General features: G+C 46.3%; 1 protein-coding gene across 1 annotated transcript; it reads left to right on the top strand.

Annotated features, from left to right (window-relative positions):
* Window positions 1-1984: 1984 nt before the first annotated feature.
* Window positions 1985-21640, top strand: CATSPER3 (cation channel sperm associated 3). Its single transcript, XM_054567859.1, has 8 exons — window positions 1985-2007; window positions 5959-6112; window positions 15125-15364; window positions 18181-18363; window positions 19046-19186; window positions 19511-19630; window positions 20403-20560; window positions 21496-21640. The coding sequence occupies exons 1-8, from the start codon at window positions 1985-1987 to the stop codon at window positions 21638-21640; spliced, it is 1164 nt and encodes a 387-aa protein (XP_054423834.1).
* Window positions 21641-23608: the final 1968 nt, after the last annotated feature.

Below are 23608 nucleotides of genomic sequence, written 5' to 3'. Positions count from 1 at the left end.
CAAAGGTCATTTGTTTTCATCATTTGCTTGCTGTGACCTCTGAACTGGAGCTCTATTGCTGTTGAGCTGGACGCTACTCGGGTATTATCCAGGAAAGAGCTCTGTTTACTCTGTGTGTCTCTGACAGGAGTAAAGGGGAACAGGAAGCAACCTGTTACTTAAAAATGGCGGCCCTGGCGGGTGTGGCTCTGTGGGCCTTCGAACTGAAAGGTCACCAGTTTGGTTCCTAGTTGAGGCACATTCCTGGGTTGCAGGCCAGGTCCCCAGCTGGGGGCGCATGGGAAGCAATGAATTAGTGTCTCTCTCACTCGTCGATGTTTCGTTCTCTTTCTACCTCCCTTCCCCTCTCTCTAAAAATAAGTAAGTAAAGTCTTTAAAAAAATAAAAATAATAAAATTGTAATAACATTCTGTGAAGGAACTCAGGAGCGTTCTTATTAATGAGCTTAAAATGAAAATTGAAAAATGTATACAGGGTGGGCAGAAGTGGGTTTACAGTTGTTCATATGGAAATAATTCAAATAAACACAATAAGTGATAATAATACAAGGATAAACTCCATGTTTTGTGTACTCACAACCGTAAACCTACTTTTGCCCACCCCTGTATATATTTATCCAAGGAACATGTGGGAACCCCTTGAAGGATTATTGTGGTCGGATGTAATAGGGATCATCTTTGTAACCCACCTCACTTCAGAGGCCAGAACATTCACTCCCCACGCCGCCCCCGCCTCCAGCCTGAGAAGCCCTGTGGGCACGTTACGAGGGAGCTCTGAAGCGGGCTCCTGGCGGGCTCCGGTGGCCGGGGAGGCGGGCCCGGGCAGCCTGCCCTGGGGGTGCTGGGGGTGCAGGGCGGGAAGAGAGGCGCCCCGGGCTCTGTGGCTGCTGGGGACCCGAGCCTGGGTGCTCGGACTTGTGCTCCTCAGTATTTTTTTTTAGAGGAAAAGGCAAATCTATGTGTTTTTATAAACCCTTATTTATAGATTTTCAGGGACTTTTATATATTTTATTACCATTTTATTTTTAGTTCAGTGCTTCAATTTTTTACATGAGTATTTAAACATGACGAAAAAATACACATTTTAAAAGAGTGAATAGCACACTGAATCCAAGAGTTTGCCCCAGTTACTTCATATAATCCCCCATTTCCCTTTTCTTTGCTAAAGTATTTAAGAGCAAACCCCTGACAGCATTTCATTTTACCCCTACATCCTTCAGTAAATATCTCTGGAAAATATGGTCATTTTCTTGTATAAACCAGAATGCCATTATCACACCTAACAAAATAAACCATGATTTCTTGGTATCACCTAATAGCCGGGCAAAATCAAATTGCCTTGAAGGTCAAGAATGTGTTTGGACAGTGATTTTGTTCTAATCAGGATCCACATGAAGTCTCCCCATCACATCTGGTCGTTGTGTCTTTTTAATCTTCCCACCTAGAGCAAGCAAGCTCTCCTCCCTGCCCTCCGCCTTCCCCGTGGTATTGACTTACTGCAAAAACTGGGTCAGGGGTCCTGTAGAACATTCCACCTTCTGGATTTGTTTGTTTACTCTCTTGCGGTACAATTTAACTTGTTTCATTGTTCCCTGAATGGAAACCTTTCCTCGTCTTTGGAATGTATTCTGAGTCTGAGAGGCTAATCTCATTGGCTGTTAACACACCCCACACACCGCACACTAGAGGAAGTAGGACATGGCTCAGAACTGCAGTGGTTGAAGACCTGAGAATACAGCTACTGATTAGCATCTCTATGGAAGTTTAACAGAAGGTTCATGTTAAAGGTGTTGCATCTGCTGGCACTCACAGACTTTACTATAGAGGACCAAAGGTCCCATACCAAGTCTGTGGAAATACTCATGGCGGTAAATTCCAAAAGAACGAGTCCCAAGGCTTGTTTCCGGTAACTGACATTTCAGCTTAAAAGAGGCATTGGCAAGGTTGGAGGCCCCAAGTTCCCTTCTGTTCCAAATCTTTGTGTGATGGCACTGGCGTCTCTGCTGTGGTAAGTTTTGGTTTTCCTCCATTTTCTTTCTAAATGATCACTGGAGTAGAGGGGAGTTAAGTAGACATGACCTATGACCCCTTGCATGATCTCCATAGATAACAAACCAGGGCCAGCATCTTGTCCTCTTCTAAAATGAAATGAATGAAAATTCTGAAAATAATAGTTACTTTCTGACATTGATAAGATTTAGGAAACCTTTGGGTACATAGAATAGGCACAGTTTTTATGCTTGTGCTTATACCAGGAACAGTGGCCTGTATACTTTTGGACGCAGACCCTGACCTTTGTTAGTGTACTGAAGTCTCGGACTGCTGGTGTTGGTGTGAAGCAGCCTTTACACTGACTTAGCATTCGAAAGTATACTAAGTGAACTCTGTAACTTTCAGGTTTTTTAAATTTCCTGCAAAACAGCAAGAACTATTATGGGGTTTGGCTGTAATATGTGAGCTTTGTGTTTCAATGCCAGTTACTAAAGGAAGGACTCCTGGCCAGGAGACTGGAGTCGCCGAGCGGCCGTGCCTGCTGACTGCTGACTTCCCGTCGAATGCCGCTGCTGAGTGCAGTCCCCAAGGCGGGCAGAGTGCGAGTCGCTGCTGACGGGCAGAAGGGTGGCCCTCTGGCTTCTTACCCCAGGATGCCCACGACTTCACGAGAAGATCTGGATTCAGTAGACCCTGATTAGCTTGTCCCCTCTGATTCCACTCAGCAGCGAGTTTCAGGCCCACACGAGAAGGCTTCACCGGTGACTGCAGAAGCTCCGTCTGCAGTGGTGGGCTGTGCTGAAGCAGCGCGCTAAGGACAGCGGGGCTATTCTGGGCTGCGCCCAGCCGGCCACCCTTCCTTACCTCTGCGAGCATCGTGAAGAATTCTGTATATTCTCATTCTCTTCTCCAGTTCTCCCCAAAAGCATTGCTGCCATGCTTAAAGGGAGAAGGCATAGAAATGTATCACTGGCATCCCTGAAAGTAGATTTCCACTGTGTTCAGCTACATGAATGAGCATAAGGGTCCCTGGGGCCATTCATTTGTATATTCATATAGCACACGCTTATTAAGGGCCTTCCATATGCCTCTAATGGAACTTGGCACATGGATGTATTGAGACAGGAAAAACAGAACTGAGTCAGGCTCTCTCCACGCAACTGCTCTAAGAGACCACGGTGGGGATATGGGGCAGGGGCCCAGAGGTTAAGTTAGGAGGCATATGCCCGAAGGAGGCCGTAGGAGGTGTAGGAGGAGCTGACCCCTGAGAGTGAGAATGTCGACAGACGAGATGAGACTAAAGTTTGAATCTTGGGGATGTTAATCAAAGTTATTCTTAAAGCTTGACTGTTGATTTTAAATAAAGGAATTGAGTAAATAAGATGTTATTTCCCAGTTTAGTATATTGGTTGCCTACAGGAGTCTTTCATACAAGGAATGGTCATTTGCCCTTGTGTTTGAACACCTGGGACAGCTGGGTGGTCACTTTTTTTCTTGTGGCCCAAGAACTTAGGTTTCCAGGAATTTGACCAGTTTAGACACTAAAGATTTAGTACAACAGGGCTACCTACATCCCTCTGTCTTGATTTGCCTTAAAAACCGAAGGGGTAGAAGAGCAAGGAGAATATATTAATCCCAAGGACTGAACAGGTCAAAAAATCCTATTGGCTCCTGTATGTAAAGCACCTCTGCCCCATGCGCTTGTTCCACTCTAGGTGGTTCACACACATACGGCCTGTGCCCCCAGTTAGCCTCGTTTCTTAGGTTCTAGCTCCAAACCCATCAAAACGTTTCCTTGCCCTTCCAGGTTTTTCCAAGGCTGTTCCCTTGCTCTTAGAACCTCAGATGACTTTGCTTTCCCCTCTTCTATTAGCCTTAATGTACCATAACATTATTAAGGGCCTTTGTCTGTCAGATACGACACTTGTGAAGAAGAAGGAGTTTTCATCTAGCCTGTCTCTGGTGTCTCTTAACTAGAGCCTGGAGCTGCACAGCTGTGGGTTACTCATAACCCTTTTGCTGAACTGAGGTGCCCAATCCCCTTGGGAAGAGAGGATCTGTGCAGAGACTGACTGCAGAACTTGCCCCTCGAGGGGCCTGCCGGCTAGTAACGTACTAGAATGTCCAAGGGTGACCTCACAGAGCAAGGATTCTCCCCGTGGACCCTTCTCTGCGGCCTCTGGAATCTAGACAGCGAGGAAATCCCTAAGCAGAGGTTTTTTGTTGGATGATAAAAGCGAGGAGTAAAAATTGAAAGTTAGGAAAATGTTTCGATACTTCGATCGCCAGACCCGCACAAGAGTCGTTTCTAGTTCCCAGTCGTATAACGCATTGACAATGTTCTGTGCAAGATTCAAGACGTTTCAGTAAATATTCTCCATTTCTTCTGCTTGTTAGGAAATGGCAGTGGGGGCAGGGCTCTGAGCCTCTTCCCGTCGGTGCTCATGCACTTCTCAGACTGAGGTGCACGTCCTCGACAGCCTGGTATCTCTGACTGGTGGGCTGGGTTAGGCTTGGCCAGACATGTCACTTCTTTGGGTGTAGGGTCAGGACTGGCTGGTTCAGTCATATATTTGGTCACGCTCTTATTTGGCCTGTAGACTGAATGACTAGTTTGCCTTCATTTTGTCCTTTCTTGTTAACTGTGTTAGATAATTTAAAGGCTTTTTAATTTAATTTTATTTTTTTGGGTAACCGACCCTATCTCAAAAAAGGTAATGAAAATTATGTATCTTGTTTGTATACATTATAGCAGTATATACGTTCCGTATTTTTTTTACTGTTATGAGAATTGTTCATTTGTTATATATAATAGGAAAAAGTTATACTCTTTGAGAGAAATTGCAAAGCAAAGATAAATATGAACAAACAGGAAAAAGAATCACCTACAACCTCACCACTATCAACCTTTTGACGTATTTTCTGCCAAGTTTTTTCTACCCATTTTTGCTCAGTTGAGATAATGAGTAGAGGATTTTGTATCATGTTTTGTTTTTGTGTTTTGCTATTCAGTGGATCATAAACATTTTTCTAAATCATGAAAAATGCACAGACATTTTCATATCTGTATAATATTCCATGAGGTGGATATGCAATAATTTGTTTAACCAATCTCTTTTTATAAAGACTTTAAATTCTTCCCATAAATACTGCTGGAATAAATATACTTGGCGCAAGTCACTGTTTGCATTTCAGATTGTATTCTCCGGGGGTAGATTCCTTGGGTCAGAGGAAATGAACAGGCTTTTCAGAAAAGTGTCAGTTTACATTCCCCCTTGCAGTTTATGACAAAGCTCTATCACGGTACACTGTTGCCTGCATTAAATGTTACCATGTTGGAGTCTTTGCTGATTTTATAAGGAATAAGAATAGTTTTACTTAATTTCTATCTCCCTGATTAGTAGTACTGCTGAACACTTTGGGGAAAGTTTATTGTCATTGCATTTCTTTCATGAATTGACTGTGTCTGCCCATATTTTTTCTTAGAGTGTTTAGTTTTTTTATCATTGATTTGTAAGCACTTGTCTGGGTGATTATTTGATTATTATCCATTTTCCTTACTAGACTGACAACATTTAGTTTTGCTCACGTTATATCAGCAGTGCCTGCTGTAATACCTGCCATATAGTAGTTTCTCAATAAAAAAAATTGTTGACTGAGTAAATGAAGGTGGTGCTTTTTTTTTTTTTTTTTTTTTTTTTTTTGCTTGAGAAGGAGTGGTACCCATTCTGCTTCAGAGGTCTGGAGAGAAAGAACTGAGGAACTGCCTGAAGACAGACCCACTAAGTGATCATCATTCACATTTCAAGGGTCGTTCAGCCAGTATTGGATTGCAATTTGAAAGTATAAATGAACTTATACTCACAGAAGAGGGAAAGCAGATCTAGTTCCTACCAAAAAGGGTGCATTGTTTGGGGATCTAGCTCTGCTGTGAGATAATCATACCTCTTATTCAACTTTTTGACAGGAGGAAAGATACTCAATGTCAGGCATTTGTGAAGAAAGTCATAATGAGTCCTCTATTTAAGATAATTATGATTAGCACCATCTCAATGAATGCTTTCTTGTTGGTCTTGTGGACTGATTATGAAACAAGATACAACTTGTTCAAATTTGGTGAGGTAAGCAGACAAAATGGATCCTTTTCTTTTTCTGTTTCACCTATTTTCTGAAAATATTATGTAATTTTTAAGACATGTTGTTTTAAGAAAATTTTCTGTAAAAAAAAAAAATTCTAAGGGCTTTTGAAATACACTCTAAAATCTGGGAGTATGGCCCTGGCTGGGTAGCTCAATTGTTAGAGTGTTGTCCTGATATACCAAGGTTGTGGGTTCAGTTGCTAGTCAGGGCACATACAAGAATCTGTAACAAAATGCAGGCCCAGCGGACCGCTGCTACAAAAGCCAATATCCAAGAGGCAGGTGCTGATGTACAGGAAAATGGTTATATTCAGGTGCTAGGACCTGGGAAATGGGGGACTCTCGTCTCAAAGCCCATCTTAGCATCCCAGGTGTCATGGCTAGTTATAATCCCAAAGGTAACCACCAAGAAAATAAAAATATGCAGAAAAACAAATGAGAAGGGAATGAAAATGGTACACTGTGAACACACACGCGTATGCACGCACACCCAAGAAAGCTGTAATGGAGGAACTGAGGAACAAAAAAAGATGTGACATTTTTAAAAATAGCAAAGTGCCAGAAATATTTTCTTATCAGTAATTACCTTAAATGTAAGTGAATTAAACTCTACAATTAAGACAGATGGGATCATCAAAAAGCACACGTATGCTGTCTACAAGAGATTCACTTGAGATCTAAAGATATAAATAGGTTGAATGTGAAAAGTAAAAAATAGTTCATGCACATAGAAACCAAGTGAGGGCTAGGTTGGCTATGCTGACACTGGACAAAATAGACGTTGAAGCAAAAACTCTTAGAAGAGGCAAAGAAGAACATTGTATATTGAAAAGGGTCTACTCATTGAGAAGAGAAGGTTTTTTCAAGTACATATAGGGCATCCTTCAGTGTAGACCATATGTTAGGGCACAAAACAAGTCTCAAATTTAAAAAAATACTAAAATCATGCAAAATGTCTTCTCTGACAATGGGATGAAACTAAAACTATAAGAACAGGAAAACTTGCAATTTTTTCTAATATATGGGAGTTAAACAACATAACAGAATAAATAAATAAACAACACACTCTTAAATACCCAATAGGTCAAAGAAGAAATCACAAGGGAGTTTAGAAAAGTACTTTAAGACAAAATGAAAACACAGCATAATAAAACTTATAGGATGCTGCAGAAGCAGAGCTCTGAGGGAAATTTATATCTGTAAATGCCTGCATAGGAAAGAAGAAAGATCTCAAATGAATAACTTTACACCTGAAGGAACTACAAAAAGAAGAGCAAACCAAAACCAAAGCTACCAAAAGAAAGGAAATAAAAAAGGTTAGAGTAAGATAAACAAAATAGAGAATAGAGAAACAGAGGAAAAATAAAAATTTGTTCTTTAATAAGATCAACCAAATTGGCAAGTCTTTAGCTAGATTGACTAAGAAAAATAACAAAAGACTCAAATTTCCTGAAATACAAAGGAAAGGACATTAGTACTGACCATACAGAAGTAAAAAGGGTTATAGGAGAATACAATAAACAATTGTATGCTAACAAATTGGTAACCTAGGATGAAACAAACCAACTACCAAACTGACTCAAGAAGAAATAGAAAACAGACATATTGGAATAGACCATGACAAGTAAAAAGATTAAATCACTAATCAAAAACCTCCCAAAAAGAAATGCCCAGCATCAAATTGCTTCACTAGTTAATTCTGCTTTGCATTTAAAAAAGAATGAATACTAATCCTCAAACTCTTCCAAAATATAGGAGGGACTACTTTTGAACTCATTCCATGAGGCTAGCATTAACCCTGATAATAAAGACAGACAAAGACATCATTAAAAAAAATTACAGAAGAATATAATGAATACAAATGCAAAAATCCTTAGTGGCATACTAACAAAAATGAATCCAGCAGCAACTTAAAAGGATTATGCACCATGGCCAAGTAGGATTTATCCCATAATGCAAGGTTCAGTGTATGAAAATCAATGTAATACACCAATAGAATGAAGGAAAAAATCCACATGATTACCTCAGTTGATGCTAAAAAAATCTCATACCTTTTGATTCAAAGATACAAATATGTTGAAAGTCAAAGAATGAAAAGATATTCCATGCCAATAGAAACAAACTAACAAAAGTTTTGTTGGCTGTAGGAAACAAACTAACTAGAAACAGAAGGGAAATTCTTTAACTTGAGAGTGGATATTTATTAAAAAATCCACAGCTAACCTCATACTCCATAGTGAAAAAACTGAAAGTTTTCCTCCTAAGATGAGCAGGACAAAAATCCTTGCTTTCACCATTATTCAAACACTTTACTAAAAGCTCTAACTAGAGTAGTTAGGCAAGGACAAGAAATAAAAGGTATCCAAACTGGAATGGAAGAACGGAAATTGTCTTTATTAGCAGATGACTTGATTTTCTTTTTTTTCTGAATTAAAAAAATTTTTTATTGTTCAAATAATTTGTTTCCATTTTCCCGCCACCGCTTTTCCCTATCCCCCCTTCCCCCACCTCCCACCCTCAATCCTTCCCCACTTTGGCTTTGTCCATGGGTCCTTTATACATGTCCTTTGATTTGACCCCTCCCCTTCTTTTCCCCTTTACCCCTCTCCCTCCTTCCCTCTCCTTACTGTTGGTTTTTTTTCTTTCATGTTGCTGGTTATATTTTCCTTGCTTGTTCTGTTGATTAGGTTCCCCTTATAGGGTGAGACCCTATGGTATTTGTCTTTCACCCTCTGGCTTATTTCACTTAGCGAAATGCTCTCCAGTTCCATCCATGCTGTTGTGAAGGGTAGTAGCTTGCTTTCTTTCTGCTGCATAGTGTTCCATTGTGTAAATGTACCATAGTTTTTTGATCCACTCATTTCCTGATGGGCATTTAGGTTGCTTCCAGCACTTGGCTATTGTAAATTGTGCTGCTATGACATTGGGGTGCATAGGTTCTCTTGAATTGGTGTTTTGAGATTTTTAGGGTATAATCCCAGCAGTGGATTTTATATATAAAAAATCTTGAAGAATACACATGTACCCTGGCCAGTGTGGCCCAGTTGGTTGGAATGTTGTCCTGTAGACTGAAAGGTCGTAGGTTTGATTCCTGGTCAGGGCATGTACCCAGGTTGAGGATCACAAGAAGACAGCCAATCAATGGTTCTCTCTCACATCGATGTTTGTCTCTCTCTCTGTCTCTCCGCATTCCTCTCTAAAAGCAATGGGGAGCCCTGGCTAGTGTAGCTCAGTGGATTGAGTGCTGGCCTATGAACCAAAGGGTCACTAATTCGATTCCCACTCAGATCACATGCCTGGGTTGCGGGCCAGGTCCCCAGGCGGGGGCGCTCGAGAGGCAACGACATTGCTGTTTCTCTCCCTCTTTTTATGCTTCTCTTCCCCTCTCTCTAGAAATAAGTAAATAAAATCTTAAAAATAAATAAAGGCAATGGGGAAAAATGTCCCTGGGTGAGGATTAAAGAAAAAATGCTACAGACACACCTATTAGAGCTATGAAACAAATTCAGCAAAGTTGCAGGATACACTCTGGCTGGTGTGGCTCAGTGGATTGAGCACTGGCCTGTGAACCAAAGGGTCAATAGTTCGATTCCGAGTCACAGCAAGTGCCTGAGTTGTGGGTCAGGTCCCCAGTAAGGGGCATGTGAGAGGCAACCACACATTGATGTTTCTCTCCCTCTCTTCCTCCCTCCCCTTTGTCTAAAAATAAATAAAATCTTTAAAAAAAAGTTGCAGGATACAAGACCATCAATAAAAATCAATTAATTTCTATACACTAACAGTGAACAATGTGAAAAGAAAATTAAGAAAGTTCCAGGTTCCTGGAGTGGGTTTGTAGCGGGGAGGACCTGGAAGATAAGGAGGTGGAGAAAGTCCAGCCTGCCCCATCGCTGACCCCGTCAGACGTGACCAGCAGCCAGCATGGGGTGGCATAGCTCTTGGGCCGCTGAGCAGCTACCATGGGCAGGGCTTCCCCCTACTCAACGGCAGACTCAGAGTTCTTGGGAACTGCTGGAAATATTGATTGCATTTTACTTCAAAAGTCTTTCATCCAAAAGAAGGAAAAAGTCCACCATGAAATACTATAAGAAGAGATAAGAGCCAAACAAGGAGGATGTGGCTGCTGACTGGATGATACCTCATTGCTCCAAGGTACAGAGCAAAGACCAATAAAAGGGAGGATTCTTCCGTGGCTGTGGATCTCAGGGCGCCCTGCAAAGCGGGACTGCCACACACTGCGCACCGCCAGGAGCTGCTCTCCGCAAAGACGACGGCTTGCTCTCGGCACTGAGCCTGCAGCTCTGAGAATGGCTTCTTTAAAGTCCCAATGTATGTGTCCAAAATTCTGGGTTCTAAGTACCAATGCCTAAGGTGGCATTTCTCAAATGGAGTGTCGTGACACTGGAAATATGCCCCTAATCTGCACATTCTGAAGACTGGATACAATCGACTTTTTAGACATTAGAATGATTCAAGATTACATCTTTAATAATGTCACTCTCATTTGCATTTCAGTAACTTCCTGAAGGGCCGAAGAGCCAGTGTGCCAGGAGTGACACATGGGATATGCCGTACATTTTCCATGCATGTCCCGACAGGGAAAAGTGTGAAAACTTTCAATCTGATGTGGTGCGCTGAAACGTTACGTAAAAGCTCCAGGATATGTCCCCAATCTAATGAATTTTAAAAAATCCTTACATAATTGGTTCTAATAAATAGGCAGTTACTGGAATTAAAAGCTCCAGGTTTTGCAGTGTCTTTGCCATGGACCAACTCCATTTCCTCACTTGCAGGTGTGCTGCTGGCCTCAGGCCTGGGGTTAGAATGATGAGAGCTTTGTAGGACCAACTGACGAGAAAGCCTTTGGACATGTCAATAATTACAGCACCGATGATAATTTTGGAGAACCTGGAAATTCAGCTCCTTCATAAGCTAAAACTGAATAAGACTATAAATGTCACCTGAACAGAAATAATAATGTCTGCCCCCTGGGATGAACCGCTAGCCAGGCACTGTACCAAGCATCATGCTGTTATTTAGCCTTCACAATTCTATGTGGCAGAAATGAGGACGACTTTACATGGAGAAACCAGAGGTCACAGAGGTGAACCCATTCACAGTGACATGGTTTATAATAAGTAGAACTGCCTGGCGGATGTCCAGGGCTCTTTCTCGGGTCACCTTGGTTCTGTGACCTGGACAGACGCGGCACCTCTATAACATCTACTACAAGCTTTCACTAAAAAGATATATACCTCTTGCAATGGCGACCATTTATTTAGAATGGCATGGCAGATTATTACCAATGTTCCCCAAGAGCCAGTACTCATCTACGTGTGGATAGAGACGGGTTATGTTTCTTGACCCTTCTTGAAGTTAGGTGACCATGTGAGCAGTTCTGGCAAATGAAATGTGAGTTAAAGAAGTATGTGTCACTTCCAGGGTGAAGCATGTAACCACAGTGCTTGGTTCTCCAGGCCCCTCTTCCTTTCCCTGGCCGTCATGGAACCCGCATGGCCGCGGTGGTGCCCCAAGATCAAGGCCGCCTGAGGTGCTGAGCCAGCTTGTGCACAGCTTCTCTAGAGTCATGCAAACCCAGAGTGGATTTCACATGATACAGAAATAAACTTGTATTAAAAAAAAAAGTTCCATTTCCAATAGCATCCAAAATAATAAAATACTCATGAGTAAGTTTACTCAAGGAAATAAAAGATGTGTATAATGAAAGTTATAAAATATTGCTGAAAGAAATAAGACTTAGATAAATGGGAAGACACCCTATTCATGGATTAGGAGGTTTAAGACGTAAAACTATCCAAAACAAACCACAAATTCGTTACAATCCCTATCAAAATTTTAACAGCCTCTTAAAAAAATGAAATTGAAAAGCAGGTCCTCAAATTCCTATGGATGTGCCAGCGGCCCTGAATGACCAAAACGATATTGAAAATGAACAAAGTGGGAGATCTTGCACTTTTTGACTTCAAAACTTAATGCAAAGATAAAGTCATCAAAACTGTGGTACTGGCATTAGGATCAACATATGCATAGACCAGTAGAATAGAATTAAGATTCTAGACATGAGTCCGACTATCTATGGCCAGCTGATTCACAAGGGTGCCAAGATCATTCAGTGGGAAGAATAGTCTTTTCGTCAAATGGTGCTGGGACTGCTCGATATCCACTTACAAAAGAGTAAAGTTGGACTGCTTTCTCATACCATATACAAAAACTGACTCAAAATGGATCAGCATCCTAAGTATAAAAGCCGGAACTCTTAAAGAAAACATAGGGGTACGTCTTCATGACCTTGGATCTGGCAATGGATTCTTAGATGACATCAAGAGCACAGGTAACAAGAAAAAAATAGGTAATTTGGACTCATCAACATAAAAACATTTGGGAATCTAAGGACACTATCAAGAGAGTGAAAAAATAACCCACCGAATGGGAGAAAATACTTGCAAATCATATATCTGAAAAGGGACTAATATCCCGAAAATATAATGAGCTTCTACAACTCAATGATCTAGAGTGACCGATTTCAAAAAAAGGTCAAAAGACTTGAATAGGCATTTCTCCAAAGAAGATACACAAATGACCGATAAGCACATGAAAATATATTCAACATCACTAAGCATTAGAATGGGAAATGCAAATCAAAACCACAATGAGATACAACTCCATACCTATTAGGACAGCTAGTATAAAAACAACCATAAATGGAAAATAAGTGTTTGTGAGGATATGAGAAATTAGGGCCCTGTAGATTTCTTATAGAAATAAAAGATTTCATCAACCATAAAAAAACAGATTGGCAGTTCCTCAAAAAGTTAAACATAGAATTACCACATGATCCAGCAATTCCACTTCTAAGTATATACCCAAAAGAATTGAAAATAGAGACTCAGATACTTGTACGCCAATGTTCATAGAAGCATTATTCATGATAGCCAAGAAGTAGAAGCAACCCAAATGTGCACCAATTGATGAATGGGTAAAGGAAATGGAATATTATTCAGCCTTAAAAGGAATGAAATTGCTACATGCTATAATGTGGATCAATCTTGAAAACATTATGTTAAGAGAAACCTCATATGAAACAAATACTGTGTGGTTCTACTTAAATGAAGTACCTAAGATAGGAAAATTCATACAGAAAGTAGAATAGAGTTTCTTAGGAGCAGAGGGGAGAGGTTATAATCAGTATTGTTCGTTGGGTTTGGGACTTCTGTTTGAGGTGGTGAAATAATTCTGGAAATGGATTGTAGTGATAGTTGCACAATATCGTAAATCTACTTGATCCCACTGAAATAATTGTACACACAAAAATGGTCAAAAATAGAAATGTCATGGTATGTATACTTATGAACAAGCAAAAAGCAAAAACTAATCCTCCAGCACGCAATTCTACAGTTTAAAAAGATGAATTTTATGGCACATGAAGTATATTTCAATTTTGAAAATTAATGAGCTAACCTGTTGGAAAAGAACAATAGAATAATATCAAAAAAGAAGAAAAAAGGGACATAGAAGGGAAAAAGAAGGAATGTAGATGAAAGGAAATAGTAAAGATAAGACCAAAAAGAAAGAAACAGAAAACAAAAGATTCAATAGAAAGTATCAATAAAGCCAAATGTCAGATCTTAGAAAATAATTAAAATAACTTTTTTCATGAGACAAGCTAAATAGAAGCCCCGAAACCTGTTAGGAATTATAACAGGAAATTACAGGTATATTTGATATCAGAAATCTAATACTTTCATGCCAATAAAGTTGAAAACCTAGCTGAAATAAGACAATTTTCTAGGAAAAAAGGTTACAAAACTGTCTCAGTAAAAAAAGCAAAACCTGCATTCATCTTCTATGTTCATACATGTCCTTTAATGGTGATAAAGTGTTGAATTAGTAGTTAAAATTTTTTATCTCTCAAAACAAACCTGGACTAGATGGTTTTATATTCATGGAACGTGTAATTCCAGACCTATAAAATACTTTAAGTAATAAATAAATGAGTGTATCTACCCTGTCCACAGACAATCTATTTTGTGAACCTTAATGCCAAAACTACACAAGGCCGGTATGAAGAAGGAAAATTACACCCAATGTGATGAAGTTGGACACAAAAATTCAAAACAGAATGTTAGGAAACTGAATTTTAAAAATCTCTCAAAAAGATAATGTACCATTACCAAGTTGCTTTTCTTTAGGGATGCAAGTATTAGAAAAATTGACACATTTTATTAACCAGCTTAAAATATTAAAAAAGAAAAAAACCCTGTAAGATCATTTCAAGAGGTGCAGAAAAAAGTATATCATGAATATTGTTCACGAGAAAAACTTAGCAAACTGAAAAAAAGAACTTCAAACTAATAATGGGAAGGATTTATTTTTAACCTGATAAAGGGTACCTGTGAAAAACCTATATCAATATTCACATTAAGTTGTGAAACTTTAGCAGCATTCCAGTTATTATTGATAAGATTTATATTAGAGTCTTAACCAATGTATAATACAGGAAAAAGAAAAAACATTTAAGGATTAGAAAGTGAAAAACTATCATTATTCACAAGTGATATGATTCCTGCATAAAAATCCCAGAAGAATCTGAAAGAATTATTAATTAATAAAGTTAATAAAAAGTCCAGCAAGTTTGTTGGCTATATGATTAATAAACAAGTTGAAATATATTTAATATACCAGCAACAAAAAAAGATAACATTTCTAATAATAAAATAGAAAAAAAATATTTAGAGGCCCTGGCAAGGTAGCTCAGTTGGTTAGAGAGTCACCCTGATACACCATGGTTGCAAGTTCAATCCCAAGTCAGGGCACATAAAAGGATCAGCCAATGAATGCATAGATAAGTGGGACAACAAATAGATCCCCCTCCACCTCCTTCCCTCCCTTCCTATCTATCTATCTATCTATCTATTTATCTATCTATTAATCAATCATCTATCTCTGACCCTCCAAACCTTGCCACCCCTACAGATCTCAGAGATCATCTTTGTGTCCATCTATAGTGCTGAGTTCTACATGAAGGTCTACGTGGACCCCATCAACTACTGGAAGGATGGCTACAACCTGCTAGATGTGATGATGATTGTCAATCTCTCAATCCCCTACGCTCTCCGCAAGATCAAGGGCAAGCACTACCCCTACCTCAACATAGCTGATGGCATGCAGTCCCTGCGCATCCTCAAGCTCATTACCTATAGCCGTGGCATCCGGGTGAGCAACTTGGGGGGGCCGTGGTTCTGGGGGTGCCGGTGTCAGGGTCTGCCTGCCCACCAGCCCCCGATAAAATAATAATTGGACTACTGTCATCCAGTTAGTGAGTCCTACTGTATGGAAGATTGATCTTTACTAATATCTCATTTAATCTTTTAACAGTGGTAGGAAACACATTATTAGCTCCATTTTAGAGATGAAGAAATTGAGGCCCAAGGTCTCTCAGCAGTTAGATGCTGGAGCTGAGATTTGGAAGGCATGTCTGACTCTAGAATCCCCTGAACTTTTCCTCTCTGCCAATCCGCAAACTGTACCATTTTCTTAGGTGCAAACTCTTCAAACTACATGCCCAGGGCAGGGGAGGGGGGTTCTAGCTTTCTGGTAGCCCAGGCCACTCACTGATTTCTCCAAACAGCTAAAAATCTGCTGCTTTTGACGGGGATATTCTCATTACTCGGTTCAGACAGCTCTGGAAATGCTGCTCCTGCTGAGAAGTCATGGCGTGACCAGCTCACATGTTAGAGCTGACCTGCCATTCCCTTGGGCATCAGCCTGGACGCAGGAGGCTTGCCCTGGCCCTGCGCCCTGTGTCCCTGCTTCTCTAGGAAGGGGCTGGTTTGCTCTTATGTGACCAGTGAGGGTGTGCTAGCCTGTTCTGCCAAGAGATTGTTCCTGGCCCAGCCTGGTGCCTGTCTAGGGCCCAGAACGGACACTCGGGGAGCCCCGGTCCTGGGGGAAAGATCAGGACCATGTGAAAAGGCTGCCCAGCCACAAAGCCCCATTCACTCATCCCCTGCCCTCATGGGGTCACACACCTTCCCAGGCGGTGTAGTCCAGCCTCCCCCTCCTCCTCGCAGCAAGGCTTTGCAAAGAAGTGTCTGTACTCCCAGTCCCCCTTTCCTTGTCTGGCACTTACGCCCTGGCTTCCTCCCTCCGCTCCAAAGTCACTAGTCCCTCTGAGGTTGCCAGCAACCTCCTTGTCATCAAGTCCACTGGTCATTTCTCTCGTCACTGCCTTCTCTTGGTTTTCCTCCTGCCTCTTGGGCGTGACTTTCCAGGTACGTTTCTTTGCCTGGCTCCTGAGTGTTGTTTTCTCAGGACCATGCCCTGAGTTCTCTTCTCTGCATATTCCTTTGGGGTCACCTCTTCCACTTTCCGGGCGTCTCCACCTTCCCATGCCTCCCTCTTTGACCTCCTCCCCCAACTGCCTCCTGGACATCTTGCATGCTCCTCCAACTCGGCACGTCTCAGCGGGGAGTCATCACTCGCTCCCCGGCCCCCTCTCTCAAGCCCCAAACCCTGGCTCCTCCTTTTGTCTTTTGCTGAAAGGCCCCCCTCCCCAACCCTGTTCAACTTCCAAGTAACACAGTTGAGCGTAAGCTTTGACTCCTGTCTCCCAGAGCCCTGTTGTATGGCTTCCTAAATAGTTACTGAACGTCCACTTCTTCTCATTCCCATAGTCATCATCTTTTCTCCGCCACCATCCACCTTTACCTGGGTTCCTGCAATGGCTTCCTATACTATTGAGAGTTTCAGAACCAAAATGCCCTAACAACTGGGGGAATCTCCAAAGCGGGCATGAAATCATGACACCCGTCCTTTTGAAACCTGAGTCGGGCTCCCCTTGGTTGTAGGCTAGAGACAGACCCTGCAATGTGACCTAGGAGTGGGGAGGGGAGAGCCTGAGGTTCTGGGCATTGGAGTTGATGTCATGTAGATTCAAGAGTAAGGCAGGTGGTCAGGAGAGAAAACTGGGGGTCCCTGGGGGGGTGAGCACCAGGCGGTGAGGAGTGACCACGTAGTAGGAAGCGAAGCCTGGTTTTTCCAGGTGTTGGGCACCAAGGGAGGAGGGGTCTAATGTGGTGCAAGGGTCGCTGGGGTCGAGGAAGTCAAGGCACGAGGAGGCCTGGGGGGTGGCGGGGGCCAAGGCCCCCAGGATGACAGCAGGATGGGGTGGAGCCTGAGGGAGAGATTCCGAGACAGTGTCCTGGGTCCCAGCTCTGTCAGGTACCTGCTTTCCTAGCGTTAAGCTAATCAGCGGTTTCCTGGCTTAGGAAAAGGGGCCTTAGTGGTGGAAGGCGGTGCACGGGCCAAAGGGCTTGAGAGTTGGTCCCAGTTCCGCCACTGTTCTGGAGCCTGGCCAAGCCATTCTCTTCTCTGAGCCTCTGGTCCCTCGTCTTGAAATGGCAAGAAGGGTAGGTGACACCTGGCGGCCTTGACGCGATGTCTGCGGCAGCGTCTAGGCAAGTCCACATATACCGAGCACCTACGACATGCGGGATTCCGGGCCGTGAAGAGTGAACGATAGGAGCCGTGCAGTGTGCGCCCCAGGAGTGGGCAATGCAGTGGGAGGCTGGACTGAGGTCACAAGACAGAGACCTGCCCGTGAAGTGGGGCCCAGAAAGAATGGGAAGCCACGTTCCTCTCCGTCCTCTTCATTCCCGCTCCCTGAGCGGCCCCTCCCTTCTTCTGGGGCCTGGAGGGGCACTCAGGGCTGGCCCTTGGTGAGAAGCAGGGGCAGGACACCTCGGCATGATCGCTCGTGGAGCCGGGCAGGGGTCCGAGCGGGGCAGTTAGTGGTGCTGATGGGGGGAGCCCCCAGACCTGAGGCGGCACACGATCTGCCCATAGATGGCAGAGGGCGGAGGCCAGGCGCTGGGAACGTTCGGCTGGTCCAGCGCTCAGTCCGGGCAGAGTCCTCCATCTCTCCATCCAACCGTTTATGGGCAGGCAGGGCACTGGATCTGGGGACCGCCGTGGTCCCCTGAGCCCCGCCCTGCCGCGGCCTTGCCTAGCCTGGCCCCTCTGCCTTGCAGACGCTCATCACCGCCATTGGGCAGACAGCCTACACTGTGGCCTCCGTGCTCACCCTGCTCTTCATCCTGATGTACATCTTCGCTGTCCTGGGCTTCTGCCTGTTCGGAGGTCCAGATGGCGGCAACCTGAATAACTGGGGGAACCTGGCTCAGGCCTTCTTCACCCTCTTCAGCCTGGCGACGGTACTGTGTTTGGGAACAGTGGTTGGGGCGGGGGCGGGGGCTCCTTGAGAAGGGACTGCCAGCTGGTGTGAGTGTGTGGACATGCTGGGCCTTTCCCATGTTCAGATACCTCGCTGGGCCGTGGAAACTGAGGCAGGAGTAAGTGCTCTGGCCAAGGGTCCATCTCTGTCTCTAATCTTGTGATGCCCTAGAGCATTCCCACTGGTCTTACAGAGTTGTAAAAATTTCAAAGGGTTCTCGAAAGGTGATTCATTTGGATTAAGTTTAATTTAGAAGTGAAGCCCACGTCACATAGCCTTTTTGGAACAGGCTGTCACAGATCCACGCAGAATAAGCCTGCAAAGCCCAAGCCTAGAAGTCTAGACTTTGTTGGACTCTGGAAAGACTGGAGTCCTTCCACAGGAGTTCCTGGCAGAGAGGCAGTGTCTTTGGAGAAGGATGGGAAGCCTTTTGGAGAAGAGCCCTCGGGGCACCTTGGCCAGAAGGGCCCCCGCCCAGTGGTGCTCTGCACCCCAAGCTGCCACGTATGCACTGCAGTCAGTGGATTGGGGGCTGCTGAGGGGCTGATATGGAGGCGGCGCCGGCCTCCGCCTAGTGGAGTGGGGGCTCCCATAAGGTAGGTGAGCAGGAGGCCCCCTCCCCGGGCCTTGGCGCTTGGCATGCCCCCCCTTCGCCCGAGCAGGTCGATGGCTGGACAGACCTGCAGGGGAAGCTGGACGACCAGAATTTTGCTCTGAGCCGAGCATTCTCCATCACCTTCATCTTGTTTGCCTCCTTCATCTTCCTCAGCATGTTTGTGGGGGTGATGATCATCCACACTGAGGTGAGGCTGCGTGTGTAAGGGTCGGGGGTTTGGGCCCAACTCTGCAGGGAGGGCCCTGAGCTATCTCCCTCCTGAAGTGGAGGGCAGGTGGCCAAGGGGGCCCCTCTCCACCCAACCCTACCCCTCCCTGAGCCAGTGCATTTCCCTGCCTCATGGTGGCGGCCAGGAGACAGGGGCTTGGGACGCCACTGCAGCTGCATCGGCAGCCTGAGTTGCGGGTCCTCTTGCCAAGGGGTCTGAGCCGCAGTGTGAGGCTAGGGAGGGAGAAGGCCTGGGGGCGGGTGTGCAGAGAGAACCCTCGCTCACCTCTTCCGCTGACTCCAGGACTCCATCAAGAAGTTTGAGCGGGAGCTGATGCTGGAGAGGCACATGACGCTCCTGAAAGAGAAGCAGGTGATCATGAAGCGGCAGCAAGAGGAGGTCAGCAGGCTGATGCAGACACAGGTGTGTGGTCTCCCCGGCAGGTGGACACACAGATACATGGACAGACAGGCTGGCGGAATGGCCAGGAAGAGGGGCCTCAGGGCCTGTGGAGAGGGCAGGCTTTACTCTCGGTGCTTAGTACTTCTCTGGACCTGTGAGCGCGTGGAGTGCTCAGACTGTAGAATCTCCCTCCTTCCGGGGCCCGGCCGGCTGCGCTGCTGGGCTCTCTGCCTGCTGTGCTCTTGTTACTGCGGCTCACTGGGTGCCAGATGGGCGCAGGCCCCCGTCCTCTGAGCGAGTGAGGCCATTCTAAACCGAACACAGAGAGCACAGCAGGCTGGGGAGTGTCTGTTGGGCAGGATCCAGCCACTGGGGCTGGGCTCTGAGCCCCCTGTGCCGCGCCTGGGGCGCTCTGCCCGGCTCGGAACCGCGGTCCCTGTCTCCTGCACGTGGTGCGTGCATCCCTCCTCGGCCTCCTCTCTGAGGCAAAGACATCTGCCTTTCTTGATTGTTCGAGGTTTGTTCAGGGCAGACGAGGCCATGTGAGCCATACTCAGGCTCTCCCGGTTTCCTTTCTGTGTCATCCGTCCTGACGTCAGTGACGGTGGCTCACGAGGTTACCTCGGGCCGGGAGTCCGGGCTCAGAAGGGGCCAGGTGACTGGGATTAGGCTCAGGACTCGTCCTGGGGTCAAGGTCAGCTCTGCTGGGGCCCCTGTGGAGGGTCCCCAGGTCTCTGTGCATCTTGGATGTCACCTCCTCCTTATTGTTGACTCTTTATTCTTCCCTCTCTAGAAAAATGTTGACTACAGAAGTTTCACTGAGCTGGTGGAGAACTTCAAGAGGACCCTGCGGCACACTGACCCCATGGTCTTGGATGATTTTGGCACCAGCCTACCCTTCATCGACGTCTACTTGTCCACTCTGGACAACCAGGACACTACGATCCACAAGTCAGTCCCAGCCCCACTGCCCCTGGCCCAAGGAGACCAGGTGTCTCCCGGTCCCCTGCTTCCTTGAGGTGGAGCGTTTCCGGTGCCCTGGGGGAGCAAGGGCCAGGATGGCCAACGAGCCGGGCGGGTGGAGCGAGGCCCTGCTTAGCCGTGCAGGACTCCGTGAGTGCACAGGGCTGGGCTGGCGTGAGGACAGGCCCAGGGCTGTGGCGACTGTGCCCCCTGCCCCTTGCAGCCTGCCCTGGCCTGTGTTCAGCGCTGGCTCCTTTGACGCCCCGGCCCCTCCTTGCCCGCCCCTTTCAAGGGCAGAGGAAAGAGCATGGCTGGTGAGCCAAGAGCCGAGGCTCCTGACCTGGTTCAGCCAAAACCTTCCTCTGTGACTCGGGCCATCTCCGCCCCTTTCCCACCTGCCATGTGAAGGGCTGCTGGACTGATTCCATGACGATGTGAGCTGGGCCTGGCCCGGAGCTGTGCTCAGCGGACATTAGCCGGGGTTTTAATTGCAGGAAGGGGGCCTAGGCGTGGGCTCTAGGGAGCCACAGTGGGCTCTTGGAACAAGGAAGGACACACTTGGCCCGGCTTCTCAACAGAAGTCCCCTGGAGGGCTTTGTGGACTGGAGGAACTACCGGGGCTGGGGGGCATCAGGGAGTACCCCTCCTGGCCCAGAGCGGGCCAGGCAGTGCCTGGTCCCCTCCATATGGTCACCTCACTCAGCCCAGGAGTTTGTTGTCTCTAACTTGACTCATGTGATAAAAAGAACTTACTCCGGGGGCCACAGGTAGAAGGGCGGGTCTGGATTCCAGTCCAGCCTGATGGGGCTCTGAAGTCCTGGCTCTTTCCTGCCCTTTCTCACCTGCCAGGTGTGGTGCCTGCCCAGGTGCGATGTGCGGGGCCCAGCCCCACGCTCATGCCCCCCCTCCTGCCGCACTTCCAGGCTTCAGGAGCTGTACTACGAGATTGTGCACGTGCTGGGCCTGATGCTTGAAGACTTGCCCAAGAAGAGGCAGTCCCACTTCTCAGTAAAGGTGGATGACGAGCTCCGAGGCGTGGGGAGCCTCGAGGCTGTGAGGCCCGAGTAAATGCCGGCTTTCCGCATTAGCCTCTTCGTGGTTGCTGTGGTCGTGGCGCTTCCCCTCCTTGTCGGTTGGGTCTGACAGGTGCCCATGGAGCCTGATTCCCCAACACCACCCACCTCACGACACTGCCAGGTCTTGGGAGTGGGGAGAAGGGGGCTCAAGACTCGTCCCCACCAGTGGCCACACCCAGAGGCCACGCTGGGTCTCTCCTCCCTTGACTCCAGCAGCAGGGACCCACTGAGTTCCTGGGGAAGCCGCCTGAGGACCCCGGACTGAGAAGGGCCTCGGACCCAGCAGCCCCCTAAGAGTGTGCGGCTCCTTGGAGCTGGTGTGACCTTCTTTCTTCTGGAACCTCTGCTGGGTTCATCTCCGGAGTCACCCCTACCCCTGGCAGAGCTACACCCCCTCCGCAGGCCCACTGCCCTTGGACCCTCTTTGGAAGTCGCCTCGGCATTCTGCTAGGCTCACAGAGGCCTGGTGCTCCGAGGGCTCTGCTGTGTGGGCGTGGAGCTCAGGGCAGGCTGGTCTGGCTGGCTAGCCTCAAGCGCTTCGGGCTGCTTCCCCTCTTATGGTTGGTTAGGACTCTTCACTGAAAAGGTGGGATTTTCTGCAACATCCCTAGTCAAGTGACAGAGCTGCCGGAGTCCTGGTACCACACTGGTCCAACCATGATGGGGCCATTCGAAGGCCCAGGTAGGGCAGGAGGCTGGTACCTCTTGCTCCCAGCTGACCAGGCCAGAGGTCTGGCTGTTTCCCTTCTGCTCCATGGCCAAGGAGTGTCCTTGAGGCTGGTCACCTTGGCAGTAACATCTCAGACAGAAGGGTGGGTTCTGGGAGGAGCCGAGTGCAGAAAACCCGAAACCCACACTCGGGAGTCAGGTCAGCGGAAAACACATGGGGTTGGGTTGCAAGTGGCTGGACCAAAGGGTCCCGTGGGTGGGCCCATGGGTTCCAGGCCTGGGTGAATTAATAGCCCTGAAGCCCCAGGACAAGAGCAGGTAGAAATCTACTGAGTTTTGCCATGTATAAGGTGCTTCCGTGTATAGTGTGCACCCATGTTTTTTGGTCCAAACTTTCAGGAAAAAAAAAATCTTTCCTTTTAATTTTTCAATTTAATTATTTATTTAGATTTAGATACTTGTTTTTTGTACTATAAAGGAATTTTAGCATTTATTTTTGAACATACATGGTACAAAAGAACTTGAAGTAACAAATAATTACAAAACACAAAACAGATACAAGGTATTTCAGGTACTACCCATGTGTAACGCACATCCTTACTTCTCCCTTAAACATTTGGGCAAAAAAGTGCGCATTATACAGGGCAAAATACAGTATATTTATGGTTTCATTTCTGTATTGATCGCTGTTTTCTGAGCTGTGCAGGGTGCTGGGGTTCTGTGCAGAGCCTGCTCCTGGCCTTCCTGGCGCCCGCGGTTGTGTTGGGGAGACAGACATCCCATCAGACTGGGAGAGAAAGTTCCTGAGGAAGTGACGATACTTGTTTGAATGCAGAGAGCACGCATCTGCTGGGGCACTCGATGTATGTCCATTTGCAAACGTTCACAGTCTCGGGACAAAACCGAGAAGTGTGTGAGCAGGGTGAAGGATTGCTCTGCAGAGCAAGGCTGGTCTCCGTGCCATGGGGCGCCCTCCGAGGGCTGGGAACGGAACTGGCTGCCTCCTGGTGCAGAGGGAACTCTGTACCACTGCCCGGGAGCCGGACCTGAGGCACACAGGGTGACTGAGCCCTCGGTGGCGGGGAGGAGGCGCAGGGCCTTGTGCACTCAGTGCCTAGCTGTGTGGGCTGGGGGCTCCCGGGGTGCAGGGTGGGTGAACGCAGTTGGCGGGGTGGGCGGGCCTCCGGCGGTGGCTCCACTCGGGGAGGGGCACAGCGGACATGGCCCGATGCCCACACTGGCTGCACCAGCCTTGCTCAGGGGAAGGTGAGAGCACACCCAGCTGCTCTCC

The sequence above is a fragment of the Pteronotus mesoamericanus genome, unplaced genomic scaffold, assembly GCF_021234165.1.
Source record: "Pteronotus mesoamericanus isolate MK-2021 breed Mesoamerican mustached bat unplaced genomic scaffold, CSHL_Meso_final contig_2, whole genome shotgun sequence".
Classification (NCBI taxonomy): Eukaryota; Metazoa; Chordata; class Mammalia; order Chiroptera; family Mormoopidae; genus Pteronotus; species Pteronotus mesoamericanus.
Note: the sequence above shows the minus strand (reverse complement) of the source record. Positions and strands in the feature narration are given on the sequence as shown.